A 22,420-nucleotide genomic window follows, 5' to 3' on the forward strand; every position below is an offset into this window, starting at 1 on the left:
GCAAACGAAATTTAAGACTTCTTGTAATTTAAGACATTTAAGACTTTTTATGGCCTTAAATTTTAAAAAGTAAATTTAAGACTTAAGACTTTTTAAGGACCCGCGGAAACCCTGATCAAGTACTAGACGAGCAATTGCCATTCGAAGCACGGCCAAAGTATCATCAGAAGAGGACTGGGCCTGTCCAGATGACTGAACTGACCCCCCACTAGACCCCTCCGCAGCTGGATAACCAGTTGTGCAGCAACATCCACAGCATCCCCATGATCAGGAAAAAAAGAATCCGAAGCAATCGTAGAAAGCACATCCAGAATGATGTGAAAAACAAGGGGAATCAAGAGACTCTTCCCCAGCTCCCTGATTCTAAACATTCTCATCCTCCTGTGTCGTCTTCAGAGGTGTAGCAGATGTGACAGGCTGAAGCGAGAAGCAGGCGTTTCAGCTCTGCCATCTCTGAAGAAAGCACAGAAACAGTCTTAGAAAGTGAATTTTCCTCGACACGCGAATGTTCATCACTTCGCGATGTGGCCCTCTTCTTAGATGGGAGGGGAGCACCGGCTGCTGCAGACGCCCTGCACTTCTGAGTGCACGAAGGGGCTACATCCAACTGCCTGAGTTTCACAGCTGAATTAGGGTCTAACTCAGCAAGACGGAGCCGTCGTTCCGACATAGGAAAAAGACTGAAGTGCAGACACGGGTCCGTGAGAGCCTCTCTCAGATGTTGAATACCCAAACACAACGGGCAGATGTAATGACCGTCGTCCCGTAGGAGATTATTAGGGCACAGTTTACAAGTCAGTGGGAAGCCAGTGGCAATCGAGCTGTGAGCCATAGTTACTCGCTAACAACACCTTCGGATAGCACCGTTAGGTTTAAAGTCAAGCGGAATGATGGTAATGAAGCAACAAGACAGGCAAGAAAAATAATTAAAGTAAAATGATTCTGGAGGAGCCACGTGACCCCATGCGAAGGGCAGACGTGTGAGACAGCTCTGCGCACTTTGCAAATTTTTTTTAAAATTATTTTCATGATATAATCCGGTGAAATTCGATACACCCAGTTACACATTTAATGTTTGAGGTAAACATGGCAAAGAATTCAAAATCCTCGGGTTCTGGAGACATTAAAAGACACTTACGGGTTCAAGATGAAAGCCCAGACAGGCCTGTGGACCGGGGACTCGATTTGGATGGCGCGGTAGGAGAAGGAATCCAGCGTCATCTGTCCAACATGTCGGTGATGTTGACAAAGGTACTTGCGGACTTGGAGGATCTCGCTGCAATATGTCGATCGATTACGGCGATGGAAAAAAATTCTCTGAACTTGTCACAAGAGTGACAGATGTTGAAAAACGAATCGATTATTTGGAGGCATCAGAGAGGGAATTAGCCGCTAATCCGCCCGTGACCAAAGTTGATTTGGAACGTGTTCTTGAAAAGCTCGATCTTGAGAATAGAAGCCGCAGGAATAACGTTCAAATTGTTGGAATTCCTGAGCATAAGGAGGGCAGAGATATGGTGAAATTCCTAGACAAGCTTTTCCCGAGTCTGCTCGACATAACAGGCCACAAGCTGGAAATCGAGCGAGCTCACAGAGTCCCAGCTCACAGATCTGCTGAGGGAGGAAGGCCCCGATTAATTCTGGTCAAATTTTTGAAATCATCCGATAAAGATCTCATGTTGCGCCAGGCAAGGAGCAAAGGAAAGGTTTCTTGGAAGAATTACAATATTTTCTTGTTTCCGGACTTTGTGAACTCGAAAGAGAGAAACGCGATCGGTTTAAGGAATGCAAGAAACTCTTACATCAGCAGAAGATCGCTTTTGCACTGATGTTTCCAGCCAGACTGAGAATAAACACCAAGGACGGCAGCAAAGTATTTACATGTCCCAATCAGGCAATGTCTTTTATTGAAACAATGGGTGAGTAACCATTGGGTGTTTTTCTTGTGAGTGGATTGACTCACTGTACATACTCTGGCTTTCGGAGGAAGCTGGGCGCCATTTTTGTTTCTTTTTGCGTTGGCTCCGCCAAGTGGTTGGAGTTTGTTTTGTTTTATGGATATACACTTTTCCTTAAAGAAACTTTTGCATTGACTGAAGATCACTTTTACAATGAAGTGCGGGCAGACTGAGAATAGACACTACGGATGACCGCAAAATATCTACATGCCCACACAAAAGATGTCTTTTATAAAGTTGGCGGACTGTGTAAATCATGGGATATACTTTTATGCGGCCTCCGAATGAATTGACCATCCGAGGAACCGGGATGCGCGTTTCGTTTCCTTTTGTGCTGGTTCAGCCTAGCGGTTGGAGCTTGTTTTGTTAAATAACATTACTTCGGGACAGTTATGGATGAATCTGTCAGTTCCTTGTGCTTATGCCTCCTGTTGGCTGGAGTATGGTTTGTGGAGTGTTTTTGTAGTACATTGGAATGATTATGTCATCTGCTGCACTAGCTGGCTCACTGAAGATTCGTTTGTCTGACCAAGGAAACCGAACGGCTTTATATCGGCTGGAATTTGTTTTGTGAAGGAACACACCTTCGAGACAGTTCTGTGAATGAGTCTACACATTCTTTGTGTTTATTCTGCTAATTGGCTGGGGTTTGCTTTACAAAATATTTGATGTTATGTAATTTTGCCTTACAAATTTGTGAGGCAAAATTAAGCAATCTGATGGCAAAGCATGCAACCAGACAGCGGATGGACTCTTTGAGTTTAGAGGGATTGACGGCGGTTGGCGCTGTCGTGCGTGGGGTTAATGCGCACGTTTCTTTTTTCTGTTTGTTTTGTTCGGGGGGAAGTTCGGGGTTTTATTGTTGCATTAATGTTGAAATGTGGTCTTCATAATTTTGTCTTTGGCACACAATTTATTTTTTCTATTATATCAAAATGTCAAATGTTAATATGAGTGTACTATCTTTCTCCACATGGAATGTGAATGGGTTGGGGCACCCCATAAAAAGAAGAAAGGTTATTTCTTTTCTTAAACATAAGGAATATGATATAGTGTTTCTTCAAGAAATGCATCTTTCCCTGCAGGAAGCTGAAAAATTTGGGAAGATATGGGGTGGACATGTTTTCTTTAGTGTTGGCTCAAGTAAGAGCAAGGGAGTCATTATATTGGAAAATAAACATTTACAATTCAAATGTCTCAAACAGTTTAATGATAAATTAGGAAGAGTCATTATTGTTTTAGCAGAAATTCAGGGGCAAAGTCTGATTTTGGCTAACATTTACGCACCTTACGCGGATGATCAGGGCTTTTTTATAGATCTTGAAGGGATGTTGCAAGCCGCTGGCACCCCTCATGATATAATTTTGGGAGGAGACTTCAATCTTTTGATGGACTCAGTCCTTGATCATAGTGAAGCAAAAGTGTGCAAGCCTCCTAGAACAACATTGACGCTTCACAGGATGTGTAAAAATCTTGGTCTTACAGATATTTGGAGACTTTTGAACCCATCTGGTAGAGACTATACATTTTTTTTCAACAGTCCACAAGATTTATTCTAGAATAGATTTTTTTATATATATCCAAATCCCTCATTTCATCTGTTGTTGATTGCTCAATTGGAAACATTTTAGTCTCAGATCACGCCCTGGTGAGTTTAGAGGTGTTGCCACATATAGAGAAATAGAAATCATATAGTTGGCGCCTTAATGTATCCCTTTTGCAAAATCCTGATTTCCAACAAATGTTAAAGTCTGAAATCAGTGTTTATATGGAGATCAACTGGTCCTCGGTATCCTCTGTGGGCATGGCTTGGGAGGCACTTAAGGCGGTTCTTAGGGGTCGGATCATACAGTATGCCTCATTCATCAAAAAATCCAAAGCACGAGAACTCGTGGTGTTGGAAGGAAATATTAAAAGTGCAGAGGCAGAGCTGAAGCACTGTATGTCATCTGATGGCCTCAGAGAATTGACCCGATTGAAATATAGAAATAATACTATTTTGTCACAGAAAGTGGAGTTTTGGTTATTCAGGGCAAGACAGTCATACTTTGAGTAGGGGAACAAAGCAGGGAAACTTTTGGCTAGATATATAAAGAAGAGAGAGTCTCTTTCTATCATTCCCTCAGTGAAATCTGCTGGTGGTGAAATTTTTACCTCAGTCATTGATATTAATAATGCCTTTAAAGAGTTCTATCTTGATCTTTATAGTTCCACGTCTTCGTCTACTGATGAAGATATTAGAAACTTTGTGGAACCATTAGATCTTCCTAAACTGAAGACTGGGCAAAAAAACACTCTTGATTCTGAGATAATCTTGGAGGAGCTTGACGAGGTAATAAAGTCCCTACCTACTGGCAAGGCTCCGGGGCCAGATGGTTTTGCCGCAGAATTTTTTTAGATCCTATGCTACAGAACTGGCTCCACGTTTGTTAGAAGTTTATACTGAATCATTAAAGAATGGAAAGCTTCCTCCAACCATGACACAAGCCCAGATCAGTCTGATTCTTTTTTTTTTGGGGATTTTTCCCCTTTTTCTCCCAATTTGGAATGCCCAATTCCCAATGCGCTCTAAGTCCTCGTGGTCGCATAGTGATTCGCCTCAGTCCGGGTGGCGGAGGACGAATCCCAGTTGCCTCCGCGTCTGAGACAGTCAACCCGTGCATCTTATCACGTGGCTTGTTGAGCGCGTTGCCACGGAGACATAGCGCGTGTGGAGGCTTCACGCCACCCACCGCGACAACCACGCTCAATTCACCATGCACCCCACGGAGAACAAACCACATTATAACAACCACGAGGAGATTACCCCATGTGACTCTACCCTCCCTAGCAACCGGGCCAATTTGGTTGCTTAGGAGACCTGGCTGGAGTCACTCAGCACGCCCTGGGATTCGAACTAGCGAACTCCAGGGGTGGTAGCCAGCGTATTTTACCACTGAGCTACCCAGGCCCCAATCAGTCTGATTCTTAAAAAGGACAAAGATCCAAGCGAGTGTAAAAGTTACCGTTCAATCTCCATGATCAAACTAGATGTAAAAATTTTGTCAAACATTTTGGCTAACCGATTAAGGTTATGACATTTCTTATACATATAGATCAGGTGGGGTTTATTCGGGGCCGCAGCTCTTCTGATAACATCAGGCGTCTCATCAATATCATGTGGTCAGTAGCGAATGATCAGTCTCCGGTCGCTGCCATCTCACTTGACGCCGAAAAGGCGTTTGATATGGTAGAATGGGATTATCTTTTTAAGATTTTGGAAATGTATGGGTTCGGGAGTACATTTATTGGTTGGATTAAGTTACTTTATAGACACCCTGTAGCAGCGGTACAAACAAATGGATTAATTTCAGATTATTTTACTCTGGATAGGCAGGGTTGCCCTCTTTCTCCATTATTGTTCTGTCTTGCCCTGGAACCATTAGCAGCCACGATAAGAAAGGAAGATGATTTTCCAGGGGTGGTTGCAGGAGGTGTGGCGCATAAGCTTCTGCTTTACGCAGATGATATTTTATTATTTGTCTCTGAACCTTCTAGATCTATGCCTTGCCTCCACAGAATTATTAGTTCCTTTTCCAAGTTCTCAGGATACAAAGTCAATTGGTCTAAATCCGAAGCTTTGTCTCTGACAGCATACTGTCCAGTAACGGCTTTCCTGCCGGGTGCCTTCCAGTGGACCAAACAGGGCATTAAGTATTTGGGGATTTTATTCCCAGCAAATTTGTCTGATTTAGTTAGTGTTAATTTTGACCCTTTAATAAAAAGGTTTTCAAGTGATGCGGGCAGGTGGTCTTTATTACATTTATCAAGTCCTTCATTTGGAATGGTAAACGTCCCAGATTGCATTTTAATAAGTTACATAGGCCGATAGACAAAGGTGGGCTAGGCCTACACAAGATTTTGTTTTATTACTATGCGTTCAGTCTCATAGACATTTCAGACATTTGGCTCACTGGTCACTTCCACCTGAGAGAGCCCCTCCCTGGTTTGTTATTGAACTGGCAGTTCTTGCCCCTATTTCACCATTACAAAGCATCTCTATCAAACTAATCGGAAAAGTAAAGTTACACCCCGTTATTTCGCATTTACACTCGGTATGGACTAAAGTGTCCAGATTGTTTAAATTGGACACTTATTTAAATGTTGCCTCGAGCATATGGCAGAACCCAAGATTGTGTATTGGCAAGTCCCCTTTCTGCTGGCCAGAGTGGATTGTGAGGGGGGTTGCTACACTCGGTGACCTATATGAAAGTGGAATGTTGAGATCATTTGAAAACTTGGTCCTACATTTTGGGATCCACAGACCTCAGTTTTATAGGTATTTACAACTGCACCACCTGCTTTGTACTAATTCTGGGAGTAGCACACACCCCCCTAAGGAGGCAAATGCTTTGGGAGAGGTGATTGCGGCTTTTGGAAAAGGTCATGAGGCATCAGTGTATTACTCCCTGTTAATTCAGAGTCTGGGGGACGGAGCCTAAACTTCTCTCAAGACAGTTTGGGAGAAAGATTTCAACTTGGCATTGGAAGAAGGAGTGTGGGCTAAGATTCTTAAAAACGTTAAGTCTGCATCTAGAGATGCAAGGGTGCATCTTATACAATTCAAAATTTTGCATAGATTTTATTGGACCCCCTACAGACTGTATAGGCTTGGTTTTAAAGGCACACCCACCTGCTGGAGATGCCAGTCAGAGGATGGAGACATGGCCCATGTTTTTTGGTGGTGTGTCGAGATCCAGAAATCTGGTCGAAGGTTCGGAATTTTGTGTGCGACGTGGTTGGCACTCAGGTTTCATTTTGCCCCAGACTATGTGTTCTGGGTGATGGGGCGGTCATCGATGTGGGGGATGGCAATATAGAGAACTGGGTTCTGACCTGTGTGATGATCGCCAGGCAGGTTATTTTGAGGGGTTGAAGGTCAGCTGGTGCGCCCCCATATCCGGAGTGGTGCACGGAGGTGGGGAGGGTGGCAGCTTATGAGGAGGCGTCATCGGGAAGACAGGGTGGCTTGGATATGTTTATACGGAAATGGGGCAGGTATTTGGAGTTTTTGGAGGGCTCTCGGGTGGGGTGTGTAGAGAGTAGTGTAATATAGTTAGTATGATTATTATGCGTGTGTATGTATGTGTATATATATATGTATGTGTGTGTGTCTGTTTGATTTTTATTTCTATATATTTACTTACGTTTGACCACAGGGTTGTTTTTTGGGGGGGGCGGGGTTGGGGAGGGGGGGGTTGTGGGGTTTAAATGTTGATTTTATATATATATGTTTTGCATTTCATTGTTATTGTATGATTTAATAAAAAAAATGTTAATTACAAAAATTAATATGATTCCTCCAGGTGAACCGACAGGTAATGCCAACAAATATCTCACGAAAAACAGAAAATATATCTAAGATGGCCAATGGATTGAACCGAGGGGCACAGAGTAAAACATAAATTTGAGGAAAAACAAGACTGTTAACTTATAGGCATGGAAAACACCAGCCACCGGATTGTACTGAGAGGCACAGAGTTTTACCGACGAAAAGCAATGAAAACTCACCAAAATGCAGCTAAAATACTCCAAATCTGTTGAAGTTGCATAGATTCGTGCTGACACAGCTTCTGAGGACGATAACTCATTGCTCTTGTAAGCTGCACTTGACAACGCAAATATATCACTTAACCAAAAACAACCTATCTCAACCAGGCGAGAAAGCGAAAGAGGCAGAGTGCTGAGCTACTGTAGCTTATAACCCCCAGGGCTCAGCATACGTCACTACGTGACTTTGTTGGTATATCCTCTCGACCAATCTGGCTGGCGCTGCGATAATCCAATAGTGTTTACACTGCCTCTGGCGGTCAGTAGGAATGAAACAGAACTAACTTTGCAAGTACGGAGTAATTGCAAAGTTGGACTTAAGGGTAATGTGGCTTTTACCTGGATGGGTGGACTCTTCTCTGTCAAACACGATCTCTTCATCCTTCACCATCTCGTTCCACATTTCGCTCAGTCCTTCAGGAGAGAAGGCGCGCTGTAACAGAGGAGATACCATGAGTTTCAGGGGCTCAGCAATTATATTTCACGAACATATTATTCCCATAATTTCAATTGTCTGTCCAACTACACAAACAATCTGCAAAAGTATCAGAAACACTGTTTTAAATTCACAACCATTACAGTTTTGTAACTGTCTCCCTGACAGAGGTAATTAGATTCAGGCTGAGCAAATCACACTTTCCTTTGAGGAGTTTTGGTTGTCATAACTATCTGTAATGTTCCTATTTAGGTAATCTGTTTAACACCAGGTAAAACTGTCAAAGGTTTTATGGAGGACTTGAGCAATTATTACAGAAATTCAGGGCCCAGACTCAAGTTTCAAATGTCAACATGACAAATTAAATAAGACACCAGACGTCCACCTGTGAACAGCAAAGGTGCTTTCTCAATCATTGGGTGATGATGCTAATTCCAGTTCCAGGACTCCAGCAATACTCAAAACAAATGTCATGAGAACCCAAGTATACAGACAAACACAAACAGCACTACACTTCTACCAGGAATCAGTACTAATTTCATCCAGTGTTTTGAACCGGAAGCTGCTGAACAATTCTTGAATGCATCTCCATAGAAAATTTTTGCAAACAAGAATTGTACAGCCTAGTATACATTATACAACTGTATAGCACATATTTATCTGTATCTAAACTTAATTTGTCACATTTGCCATGGCCAAACCTTGTTCATTTGGGGTGAAAATTGAAAAGAAAAAAACATTTCACTGGGGAGTCACTGAACACACACAAACTAAGGGTGCGTCCCAATCGGCTCCCTAATTCAGTAGTCAGTATTCAGTAGACTCACTGATCAGTGAGTCTGCCATTGTTCATGGCAGAAGCTTCTCAGTCTCCACCGGTCATCGGCATCTCAGTAATAACATGAGTTGCAAGATGCGGTGTAATTCAAACATCTTTATTAAATATCTCCCGATTAAACGGCATTAACAATAGTAGCACCTGTTGTCCAGAAACATGTATAATAATTAAAATAATAATAATAATAATAATAATAATAAAAGTTTTTTTAGTGCTGAGTGACTCCAGCCAGGTCTCCTAAGCAACCAAATTGGCTCGGTTGCTAGGGAGGGTAGAGTCACATGGGGTAACCTCCTCATGGTCGCTATAATGTGGTTCTCGCTCTCGGTGGGGCACGTGGTGAGTTGTCCACACGCACTATGTCTCTGCGATGATGCGCTCAACAAGCCACGTGATAAGATGCGCGGACTAATAGTCTCAGATGCAGAGGCAACTGAGATTCATCCTCCACCACCCGGATTGAGGCAAGTCACTACACCACCATGAGGACTTATGAGCGCATTGGGAATTGGGCATTCCAAATTGGGGAGAAAATCCAAAAATAAATCAAGCAAGCTTTTTTTAATAAGCCTTTTAAACTTTTTCGGTCCACAGAAACTAGGCAAAGTGAAATTACTGGGAACAGGAAAATTTAATCAATAGTGACAGTGTGCAGAAAGCTTACATATAGCCATTCATGAGATCTTGATAAAAGTTTAAATGATCGGGATTGGTATCGGCCGAACAGGTGACAAGATGATCGGTGATCGTATCGGCTGTAAAAATTCTGATCGAAGCATCCCTAGTTTCAATATCTACCATGAAAATGCACCACAGTGTCATTTATACAGCGATGTTGATGATTAGTAACAGCTCTGTTTAAGAATGAAACCTTGTTATCATGCCACAGATAATTAAGTATCAAGTGTCCCAATGCTCACTGGATGAACACCATTGCGAGTGCCCGAATTAGTGTTCACGATATACTGATTCACGCCATAGGGAGCTAAGATAGCAGGACAAGACGCAGCCTAAAACTGTTTTCATATAGAGTGCAACAGTTTGGTTCTGGAAGTAAAAATCCCATTAATTTTTTCCATAGGCGAATTGATTTTCAACGTTAACTTATAAACCTTTAAAGACAGACCTTGAGCTCAGAGGTTGTTTATCAAAGGTATCTGCGTTATTTCAACTTCGTTCTTTAAAAAGCGTTTGATAGTGGAATTCAGGGTTAACGACAACATTACCCATGGTCCAGCAGAGAAAGCATGACAAATCAGAGAACCACGGCCAAACAAGCCCACAAAAAATGCCTCGAAGCGACCGCCCACTCCCATGACGCACTGTGAATGACGTAATCGAGTAGATGTCTCTTCACCCTTAAACTACTTATCTATTTGTACATATCGGAATATTTTGTAATAAACGTAAAATATATTATTTCTATACTTACAATCAACAAACTAAATCAATAGCTGTATATCTTCCCATCGTTTTTTTATTCAATTACATAATTCGTAGTGCTTCATGGGATAGTAGTCCGTGCCCTCATGAAAACGTTAAGTATACAGACTAGTACCTTTGTCTTTTTGTATGATTTTTAAATACTTCCTTGCCTTAAAAAAAGTTTGTGATGTTGTGATTTACCTCGGAGCTGGTTGGTTTGGTTCATGGCTTACAACTCTTTTATAAAGGATTTTATGAAAAGTCTAAAGGACAAATGAATGGAAAAAATACTTCCGGAACCTAGACGGCTGAATAAGTGTGCAGGCACTGTTGCACTCTATTTCTCACAAACAAAAAGGGACCCAAATTCAGACAGCATCTGGCAACCTCACAATATTCATTAAATAAAAACTTTGTAAACAGCAGGACGTCAGAAAAATAAGCATGAAGACACATTTGTTTGCTTTAGTGCTCTGAAAGCAAAGCACATTGAGTGAAAAGCTGTTAACACCCATTGCTAATTTCTTTAAAAAACACTCACAATACAAGCTTTCAAACAGTTCCATCCTTCAAGCAATACTTTCAAGATGTTACCGACCGGAAGAAACTATCTATCCACTGCAACTTTGCGTCAGTACTCACCGATATACAGAAGATTTTCAGTCTCCACAAACAAGTCAAGCTTCTGTTAAGTGTTAGTAACTGAATTGCTTATGTCATTGAACACAGCTGTACAGATGCAAATGTTGGCCAAGAGTACAAACTAAAAGTAGCCCAGCACTCTGTCATAAAAGGGCTTCAATATATCCCTCCCCCCAAAACATAAACACTCTATATTTAGCATTAACGCTGGGCAACGGAAAGGATAATATTTGGACCGATGACAAAATTAATTTCACATTCACCTGCAGGTCTATCTTCAGCCATTTGTCATGGAAGCGCAGCTGGGCATCAAGAGAAAAAGATGGAGGCGGCATCCTTCCCTCGACTCTCCAGGCTGCAAATGCAGCCTTCCCTAAAGAGACACATTCACTGATTAAACAACAAGTTAACACGGTGCAACAATGACCAACTGCTTTCTATAGAAAGAAAACACGTCATGCTATCTATATCTCATTAAACCAGTCCACCCACCAGTTAATATCGATTTTTTTGCATAGGGATTTCCTCTAAGGCACAGTAGTTCATAGTGCAGAGTGGCTAATGATGCAATATGATTGTTTCAGAAAGTTGGGAATCATATTCAGAACCATATTATTCCTACATTCAGTATTCTTGGCATTACACAGATTTTAATAAATCTCTAAAGCTTTACTAAAACATTAAATTTGGCCTGGCAATCACAATAACTCACTTTAACTTCTGCCTAGTCAACCTTGAAGTTAAAATGCATCTTCCACTTATTTCAGAACTAAAAAAAAAGAAGACATATGTGCAATGTTTATCATTCAAGCATAAAAACACGAAAGACTTGGATCTAACTGAAATTACAAAGCATCCAGAGCTTATCGAATATGAGCATCACTGTGCGCTTAGGGAATTATTTATTAAAAACGACTGGGTGTTGGCGTGGTCTGATCCTATTCTCATATCTGCATGTATCCATTTGTGGTATTGGAGGTGAATGTGTGTCAAATATGGTTATTAATATTTAACATATGTGAGCTGTAAGGCTGCAGGTTGCTGTCTGTAATCGGTGTGTTGTTAATGGAACTCAGGATGTCAACAGCTAGCTGCTAAAAGAGATGAAATTATCAAATCCTGACAGCGATCCGCCGTGTCTTTCCTGAACATACCACAGCATATTAATATCACAACCCAGCTATCCTTTCCTGTCCGATGTGCCATACCGCAATCAGTGCCTCTCTTTACCTGATCGGTTGTCTTATTGAATCCTCGCTTCTTCGCTCCTACCACCAGCTTTGCTACACTTTAATGTCGGCCATGTCGTGTGTTGACTGACAGAATCGGCAGCCAATCAAATGTAGAAGTTAAGTTGCCGTGCACAAACCGGAGGGCGGGACATCACACGGGCCAATCACAGACATGGATGGGCACACATGGATCACGACGTTAAATAAAAACGAGAATATATCAAATAATGAATAAATAAAGTCAATTTCGAATAAATAAATAATGTGTCAGTTTCGTCTGTTTTACCACATAAAATACGATATACAAATGCATATTTTATTAAAACTTTTATATTCGTATTCAAGTAAAATAGCGATGAGCTAAGGAGTTCTATAGTATTTTTTCTCTCTTTTTTCTGGAAACATTGTAAATTAATTTGCAATATTACAGCGTTGTAGAAAGTGAAATGTGGCCTTATGAAACATTATAATGATGCCCTGATGTAACGCTGTCCTTTTGATATTACAACGCCACCTGCGGCAGCTTGAATGTCTGCAATAATATATATATATATAATAATATATATATGTGTGTGTGTGTGTGTGTGTTATACCAGAGATTATTTAGAAGGATAAGACTACTTCTATTAAATTGAACGGGAGAAATGGTTGCGTTTAAAAGGGATCCCTCGCTCGTCGACTTCTCGCACATGCGCATTCTGTTAAAATGCTTTCGCCTGAGCTTTTTTTTTTTTTTTTTTTTTTTTTGCCCGCATCTCAGCGTATTAATGATGGAAAGCATTAGAAACTTAAATAATATCAACGTAAATATCAATTATTATTATTATTATTATTATTATTATTATTATTAACATTATCAGAGAGTGACTATTTGCACTAGGTATAAATACCTGCCACATAGTTCGGCTATTTGCACTGAAATAGTCTGGTGGAAACAAACACATTTAAGACAAACTGCTCCTTGAGTGTTTTTGCAATGGCTTAGTGTGATAAGATGTGTGAATGTGCTTTTCTGTTCAGATGACCTGGGTTCTTATCCTCCTTTTGACCCAGTTTCCCCTGATTTCTGTCTCCACTCTTAATATTTTTCTTTAAATCTACTTAATAATAAATACAATTAATGTAAAGGTTGATTTTCTCGCAGTGATAGGTTGGTGTAGGGAGTCTGTGGGACTCTAAATAAACACACTGCAGTGATGCCCTGTAAGTATTTAATTAGGAGTGCAAATAGCATATGTTTAACACTATTTGCACTTAGTGCAAATAGCCTCTGCCTTCTTCTTCTTCTTCTTCTTCTTCTTCTTATTATTATTATTATTATTATTATTATTATTATTATTATTATTATAAGGAAATCCTGTTGTCTTCTTGAAATCTCATAGCATCCCATGTTTCTTGGATACAGTAATATTATCACATAAGTTCATGTTAAAGCACATATTACTTAAAATCTAAGATTCTGTTATTGTTACTTAATAGACATTAGTAATTAATACAATAGTAATTCATGAATTAAAAAGTGTGTGTTGAAAAAAACCGCTATTTTAAAATGTTTATCTCTTTTAGAACTGGAAAATGTCAAACAAATCTTGTGAAGATTTTATTTGTGTTCCGCAGCTGGTGCTCCTTTCCAGTCTAATCGCAAAGAAAAATGCAAACAAATGTGTCCCCACTCAAGATATACATCCAATGAAATGCGGATGTGATCTTTGTTTATTAAAATATAAAGTTGCATCTGAGTGGATTAGAAACCGGAGCTTCTGCTACAAAAGGTGAATATGTTACTTCTTGACCACCCAGTCATACTCAAAACAACTGAGCTTATTGATGTACTTGTCCACTGACCAACAACATCTCATGAATGAAAGTAGCTGTCAGGGTTGTATGTGTTTTGTTCCATGCCATGTTTGTTCCTGTCATGTGATCTTGTCATGTGGTCCCCTGGTCATGTGATTTCATGTTTCCCTCCATGTTCATGTGTCTTGTTTTCATTGGTTTATTGTCTTGTTAACTCGTTTTCAGTTCTAGTTTGTTATTGGTTTAGTTTTATAGTCTTGTTATCTTGTTTATAGTTCTGTCTCTTCATTGGTTGTCTTGTTACCCATGTCCGTGTATTTAAGCCCTCATGTTTGCCATTGTCTCTGGTCTGGCATTGTTAATGTAACATTGTTTTGTGTAACGAAGTCAAGTCAAGTCGTTTATATTATTTTATGGTTTGGATTCACGTTTTTGGTTATCACTTATGTAAATAAATGCACTTCGGTTCTTCACATCACCCTCTTTTGCCCCGGATCCTGAGTCTGCTCCATGCCATGTCACAGAAACGCCTCAGCCTGCTCCATGCCATGCCACAGCCACACCTGAGACTGCTCCATGCCATGTCACAGCCAAGCTTCAGTCTGCTCCATGCCATGTCATAGCCAAGCTTCAGTCTGCTCCATGCAATGTCTCAGGCTCACCTCTGGTCAACGAGCCAACGCCCAAGCCTGCCACAGTCAATAAGTCAATGCCCACGTCAGCCTCGTCCGTACCAGAGCCATCACTCACTGGGCTATTTGAGTTGGAATTGGTTCCCGCCCTTGTGCCCACCCTGAGTTCTCCTGATCAGCCGGTTTCCCCCAAGCCACCGGCTCGATCATCGCCCTCTGAGATATCCCAGACATGGAGAACTTTTGAACCTCCGACTCTGCCTAGACCCTCCGAGCCCTGGGCTCCGCCTTGGCCTGTCGATCCCTCCACATCACCTCGGCTCTACGTTCCCTCGGCTCCACCACGGTCCTTCAGCCTGTCGGCTTTACCGATCCCTCGTCCCTCCAGCTCCTCCTTGGTCTGTCGGTCACATGGCTCCCCCTTGGCTCTCCGATCCTCTGGCTACACCTCGTCTCTCCAATCCGTCAGCTCCACCGGGGACCTCCATCCCTAAGGCTCTGCCTTGGTCCTCCGAGCCTTCGGCGTCGCCTTGGTCCTCCCTGCCTCCGGCTCCACCCTGGCCCTTCACGTCAAGTTGCCCCCCACCCCGCCAGCTCCCTCTTGAATGACGTGTTTTTGTTTTGGGGTGTCAGGAGCCACCCCTAAAGGGGGGGATATGTCAGGGTTGTATGTGTTTTGTTCCATGCCATGTTTGTTCCTGTCATGTGATCTTGTCATTGTCATCTAGTTTGGCACTGGTTTAGTTTTATAGTCTTGTTATCTTGTTTATAGTTCTGTCTCTTCATTGGTTGTCTTGTTACCCATGTCTATGTATGTAAACCCTCATGTTTGCCATTGTCTCTGGTCAGGTATTGTTAATGTAACATTGTTTTGTGTAACAAAGTCAAGTCGTTTGTTTTGTTATGTTTTGGATTCACATTTTTGGTTATCACTTATGTAAATAAATGCACTTGGGTTCTTCACATCATCATCGTCTTCGTCACTGTCATTGCCAGCGGCAACATTACAGTTGCAGACGTAGAGCTAAAGTTATTTAAAAAAAAAAATCACCCCAATTTGGAATGCCCAATTCCCAATGCACTCTAAGTCCTCTTGGTGGCGTAGTGACTTGACTCAGTCCGGGTTGTGGAGGACGAATCTCAGTTGCCTCTGCGTCTGAGACCGTCAATCCACGCATCTTATCATGTGGCTTGTTGAGCGCGTTACCACAGAGACATAGCGCATGTGGATGCTTCACGCTATTCTCCGTGGCATCCATGCACAACTCACCATGTGCCCCACCGAGAGCGAGAACCACATTATAGTGACCACGAGGAGGTTACTCCATGTGACTCTACCCTCGCTAGGAACCGGGCCAATTTGGTTGCTTAGGAGACCTGGCTGAACTCGCGACTCCAGGGGTGGTAGTCAGTGTCTTTACTCGCTGAGCTACCCAGGCCCCAAGTTATAACATTTATTATATGAAATATTTATTTTAGAGCTTGTAAGAATCTCGCAAGGATGATGATAAAAGGATCCCTTCTAGACACGACTGGGAGAAATGGAACGGTCAACAAGTGTAGAAAAGGAAGTCCCACGTTACAGGTAAAAGCTATTTTAGAGCTCCTTGGGTAAAAGAGACTAGAAAAACTTTGATGTTGACTAGACAAAAGTCTTGTCTGAAAGTTAAACGTTTTAAAAGTTTAAAGCATGAGGCCACGTCAGAGTCTATTTAGAATGTGAGAAATTGGAACGGTCAACGGATGTAGAAAGGAAGTCCCGCCTTACAGGTAAAAGCCAATCACCTTTTAGATACAGACATTTCCTTTCAGTCAGCTTGAAAACACACATGCGCATTAGCTATAAAAACCGGGGAAATTACGTTTTGTTTTTTTTTAGGTAAAGAAGCACAATGTGATACCAGTGTTGTCAGATTTTACTACCATTTTGAAAAAAATTTTTTTATTATAATCTTGAACGACATTTTTTGAGATTTCAGTCTTTCCCCATTCCTGCAGAAAGGAGCTGCACTTTTTGAACTTTATACCACTGGTTTACATAGAAAAATAGCTGCCCTAGAGCGTACCAAAGATGGCCGCCAAGGGGACTGACTTGCTAAAAAATACTTTGATTTAACTTCATTAGCTATACATTTGACCAGCAGAGGTCGTTAGTTTAGCAAGTATCTCCTGTGAATTAACTTCAGGGATCTCATGTAAATTCCTTATGTCAGGTCTTCTCATGTGTTTTCGTGCCTTACCAGGCGAATGACAAAGTTCACAACATAACAAGCATATACGGGCTGCTACAACACCAGACAGTGTAACCAAAGTGTAATTGGGCCTATAGATTAATATTATATTCACAAGACCAACTTGTTTAAATATATGTAAGAGGCTTCATTCCCAGTCGGTGTTGCAATTGCTGTTGTGTCAAGTTTTATCAATGGATCCACGTTTGTGCTCCAGAAAAAGGGGCTACTATGAGCCCGCAAATCAAGCATTTCCAATCAGAGGACCCTCATATCCCTACTCGGTCACAAAGAAAATGTATTGGTAAAATTAAAAATGCATTTCTATTATTGTGCCTTTGTTATGGATCAACTGGGGATGTGCATGTGCAAGTGAATAATTAGGGCCCAAGCAGTGAAAGTGCGGAGACCCTATTGTTCTTCTAAGGATTATTATTATTAGGGCCCGAGCACTGAATGTGCAGAGGGCCTATTGTTCTTCTAAGAAAACCTTTTCAAGGTTTCGGGGGCTTTTGGGGCACTTAACATGCTCAAAAACTCATGAAATTTTGCACATGCGGTCAGAGTCATCGGCTATTAGGGGTTGGCAAAAGTTCATACATGGGTGGGTAGAGGGGGCTCTGTAGCACCACCTACTATATGGGCATGTTCGAGGGGCTCTGTAGCACATCTCTTTTGAGCTACAGTCACCAAACTTTGTACATATGTAGATCTCATCAAGCCAGACAACTTTCGCCCAGACAGTCATAAGCTCCGCCCAACAGGAAGTCGGACATTTTGGATTGTTTGAAAAATGCATGCTTTGGCATTTGAAATACTCTTAGGGGATTCATGTTACAGGTACCAAATGTGGGCAACATCATGCAAAGACATTGACGATGCTAAATTGTGAACAGATTTTTGATATATCGAACGGTGTTGCCATGGCAACACAATAAATTAACGTAAAAAAATGGGAAACAGGAAGTGTCTCATATCTTCTACGGGCATCGTGTGATTTACATCAAATTTGAGCTGTATGTTTGGCCTTACGGGCTGATCACATTGATGTGGCTAGTGTGGGTCATGGTCATAGCGCAACCAACCGGCAGAAGGAAGTGTAGCACTTTAAACAGACTTTGAAATATCCCTCTTATGTTTATCTGAATTGCTTCAAAACATTTTTGAATAATGTCAAGACAGGGATTCTTGATATCTTAAATAGTGTTGCCATGGCAATGCAGTAAATGTCATTATTCCTTTTTATGTATATTGACATGTTTTTGAGGTACTTGACGCTTGAATTTTCATGATATTTTGCACACACATCAGAGTTGTCTGCCATTAGGCCTGGGAAAAAGTTAACATGGTTGGCATGGTTGGGGAGCTCTGTAGCGCCACCTTTTGACAAAAGTGGTGGGGTCAGTTTCTTGTACGGTCACCAAACATGCTACATATATTGTTCTCATCAAGCCGGACAACTTTCAAAATTACAGTCATTAGCTTCACCCAAAAGGAAGTCGGCCATTTTGGATTTAATGTGCATTTTTTGAAAATTGCAGGCCCTGAACTTTTGAATACTCCTACTAGGGGATTCATGTGACTGTCACCAAATTTAGGCAACCTTATGACAAGACATTGAAGATGCTAAATTGTGAATAAATTTTTTATATATCGAATGATGTTGCCATGGCGAGGTAATAACTTAAGGGCAAAAATGTGAAACTGGAAATTCCTTATATCTTCTGTGTATATTGTATGATTTTGATGAAAATTCAGCTGTATGTTTAGTAATGGGGGCTGATCACATTTATGCGGCTATTATGGGTAACAGTCATAGTGCCACCAACTGGCAGCAGGAAGTAAGGCAATTTTAACAGACTTTGAAATTGCCCCCTTGTGTTTACATGAATTGCTTCAAAATTATTTGGAATAATGCCAAGACACTGCTGGTGTAAAACTGTAAAGGGATATTTGATATCATAAATTGTGTTGCTATGGCAACACATTAATTGTTATTATTCCTTTCTTCCTATATTTGAGTGTAAACTTAAATGGTTGTAACTCGTTAACGCTAGGGAGTACAGACCTAAGACTGATCTCTTTTTAAAGAAGACACATGGCAGTTTATAGTGCAAGTGAAAACAGTTTTTAAAGTGAAATAAAAAAGTTATAGAAGTTTAAGTTTATTGTAATGAAAATGTACATCACAAACTTTTTATTTTTTATACAAATAAAATATACTAAAAATATCACCTGAAATGTAAAAATAATAGAAAATCAAAGCCACATGTCTAACCCAGATCTGATCCAATTTTTAGGTTGATATATCAAAAAATGACCTTTTAGTGGCAGTTTATATTCAGAGACAGTACCAGAGGACAGCCAAGCTCTATTGGTGAATGATTCCCAAAAGACCACATCTGCACAATTATCTGAGTAAATGTGATTTTAATGCATCCATTTATACAGTTTATAAAGATGCATAGAGCACATTTCTGTGTGTGCGTTCCTATTAGATCACCCTCCAGCTTGTTGCCGATTTCTCATATTATGTGATGGTCAAATATGTACTCCTGCAATAGTTTTTCTAACACAAAACAAATCGCCTTGACTGACAGTACTCTTCAATTGGTTATATATATATATATATATATATATATATATATATATATATATATATATATATATATATATATATATATATATATATACTTAAATCCTGTGAAATCCAAATTAAAGTTTTGCTGCTTTTCATCTACATCTATTACCTTTAAGGTCATCTATTTGCTAGTGTACTTCTAAACATTGACAAAATTAGATTTCATAAGATACAAGCATTTAAAATCTGCAGTCTCTCTCTTCCACCAATACAGATCAAAAATTTTTATGACTCATTCTACACTTCAGACTTTCATCAAACTTTCTGTCCAATCAAATGCTTTTTTAAATGAAATCGCACCCCACCCTTACAACGTCTGGCTGTGTTCTAACTGGTGCTGATCAAGCCTTCATAGGGCACTTTGAATGGAACAAAATCCATGAAATATGGTCATACTGAACAGATTTTCCGATAAACATTGCTTAAAAAGTGAGTTCTGACCTTCAGTTATCACCTTTCACCTCTCTGAAGCTCTCACAGTGGAGGGTAATTGTCTTCAAAGGAAATAATTCATAGGGGTGTCTGGGTGATCATTTATGAACAGGACTCACCAACGCTGGAGCTAGATGAAAGGACAAGTGGCTGGAGTTTATTTTTATTTTTTTGTGCAGTCGGAGGTTTCCTGGACTGTAGAGTTCTAGTAAGTGTTCTCTAATTATTATGCTTGGTGTAATTGTGGTTCATAAAATGGATATATTATTTTTTATTCCTTTGTTTTTCATTCATCTGTATTGCACAGCGGCTCCCACCTTGTCATAAACAAAGACTGAGATTTACTGTGTGCATTTGTGGGCAGGTTATGTAGTAATGTTGACATAGATCATCGTTCGTTGTTTTGTTTTTTTTTGTTTGTTTTTTTTTTTTTTGCAATTAACAATTTTTTTTTATTCCAATGACAAATCCAATAAACATAACAGGAAACATGGAATCATATTATATAAACCAAAACCCTTCCCACCAAACATTCCCACCCCCCACCCAACACAAACACACACACACTAGTGGCCTGACATCAAATCAATAATAACACACAAAATAAACAATAAATCAACAGACAGTATTCAGAGAGAAAAAAAAAGAAATAAAGAAATAAGAAAAAATAAAAAACAAAGAGAACGCACACACATACCCATCTCCCTCCACTGTCTCCCCCCGAGAGCCCTCCACAAAATCCAAATACCTACCCCATTTTTTATTAAATAATCCTGTGTTGCCCACCCTGCCCAACTCCTCACACCACTCCAAAAACAAGGGCGCTCCAGCTGATTTCCAACCCCTAAGGATGACTTGCCTTCCGATCATGACACCAGCCAGAACCCAACTCTTCATGAACCCATCTCCTACATCATTGCCTAGAACACAGAGCCTGGGGCAAAATGAAACCTGAGCAGCCAACACCTCACAAATACAATTCTTGAATCTTTACACACCCCCAAAAAACATGGGTTATAACCCCATCTTCTGATTGGCATCACCAGCAGGTGGTGTGTCTTTGAGACCAAGTCTATACAATATAGAGGGGGTCCAATAGAATCTATGTAAAATCTTAAATTGCATCAGACGCACCCTTGCATCTCTAGATGTAGACTTGATGTTTTTTAGAATCCTAGCCCACACTCCCTCCTCCAATACTAAATTTAAATCTTTCTCCCATACTCTCTTAAGAGAAGTTGAAGCTGCATCACCCAGGCTCTGAATTAACAGGGAATAATACACTGATGCCTCATGGCCTTTTCCAAAGGCAGTAATCACCACTTCCAGAGTATCTGCTGCTTTAGGGAGATGTGTGCTACTCCTAAAAACAGTGCAATGCAGGTGGCATGGCTGTAAATACCTGTAGAAATTAGATCTGGGAATCCCAAAATGTTGAATAAAATTTTCAAAAGATCTCAATACTCCACTCTCATACAGTGTATTAACCCCCCTCACAATCCAGTCAGTCCAGCAGAAAGGGGACTTAGTAATACATAGTTCAGGGTTCAGCCATAAGCTCGAGGCAACATTTAGATAAATATCCGAATTAAACACTCTGGACACTTTTGTCCATACCGAGTACAAATGTGAAATAACGGGGTGTGATTTAACTTCTCTGGTTAAATTGATAGAAGGGCTTTGCAATGGCAAAATAGGGGCAAGAACTTCCTGTTCAATAGAAAACCAGGGAGGGGCTCTTTCAGGTGGAAGCGACCAATGAGCCAAATGCCTGAGACCGAACGCATAATAATAAAACAAAATCTTGGGTAGGCCTAGCCCACCTTTGTCAATCGGCCTATGTAATTTGTTGAAATGTAGTCTGGGACATTTACCATTCCAAATGAAGAACTTCACTATGCTATCAAATTGCTTGAAATAAGAGAGGGGGACATCTATAGGGAGTGATTGTAGTAGGTAGTTGAATTTTGGAATACAATTCATTTTAATAACATTTACCTTCCCAATCACTGATAAATGTAATGAAGCCCACCTGTCCACATCGCTCGAAAACCTTTTTTATTAAAGGGTCAAAATTAACTAACTAAATCACACAAATTAGCTGGGAATAAAATACCCAAATACTTAATGCCCTGTTTGGGCCACTGGAAAGCGCCCAGCTGGAGGGCCGTTACTGGACTGTATGCTGTCAGAGCCAAAGCTTTGGATTTAGACCAATTGACTTTGTATCCTGAGAACTTGGAAATGGAACTAATAATTCTGTGGAGGCAAGGCATAGATCTAGTAGGGTCAGAGACAAATAATAAAATATCATCTGCGTAAAGCAGAAGCTTATGCGCCACACCTCCCGCCATCACCCCTGGAAAATCATCCTCCTTTCTTATCGCGACTGCTAATGTTTCCAGGGCAAGACAGAACAATAATGGGGAAAGAGGGCAACCCTACTGAGTGCCCCTATCCAGAGTAAAATAATCTGAAATGAATCCATTTGTTTGTACCGCTGCTACAGGGTGTCTATAAAGTAACTTAATCCAACCAATAAAAGTATTCCCGAACCTGTACATTTC

At 40.6% G+C, this 22,420-nt stretch overlaps 1 protein-coding gene across 5 annotated transcripts in view; it reads right to left on the bottom strand.

Moving 5' to 3' along the window:
• LOC127446039 (E3 ubiquitin-protein ligase HERC2-like) overlaps positions 1–12,209 on the bottom strand; it is a 112,434-nt gene extending 100,225 nt beyond the window's left edge. For 3 of the 5 annotated variants that reach the window (XR_007898090.1, XM_051706654.1, XM_051706652.1), the window contains exons 1-3: positions 12,119–12,209; positions 11,152–11,261; positions 7,887–7,980 (exon numbers count right to left, since the gene is read on the bottom strand). Coding sequence is in view for 3 of the 5 variants with exons in the window: in XM_051706654.1 (XP_051562614.1) it covers positions 7,887–7,980; positions 11,152–11,223 (166 nt within the window). In the remaining 2 variants the exon portion in view is untranslated. Of the gene's footprint in view, positions 1–7,886; positions 7,981–11,151; positions 11,262–11,600; positions 11,658–12,118 lie in introns of those variants that run through there. The other 2 variants (XM_051706653.1, XM_051706655.1) reach the window with 2 other exon arrangements.
• Positions 12,210–22,420: the final 10,211 nt, after the last annotated feature.

This window comes from Myxocyprinus asiaticus, chromosome 9 (assembly GCF_019703515.2).
Source record: "Myxocyprinus asiaticus isolate MX2 ecotype Aquarium Trade chromosome 9, UBuf_Myxa_2, whole genome shotgun sequence".
NCBI lineage: Eukaryota > Metazoa > Chordata > Actinopteri > Cypriniformes > Catostomidae > Myxocyprinus > Myxocyprinus asiaticus.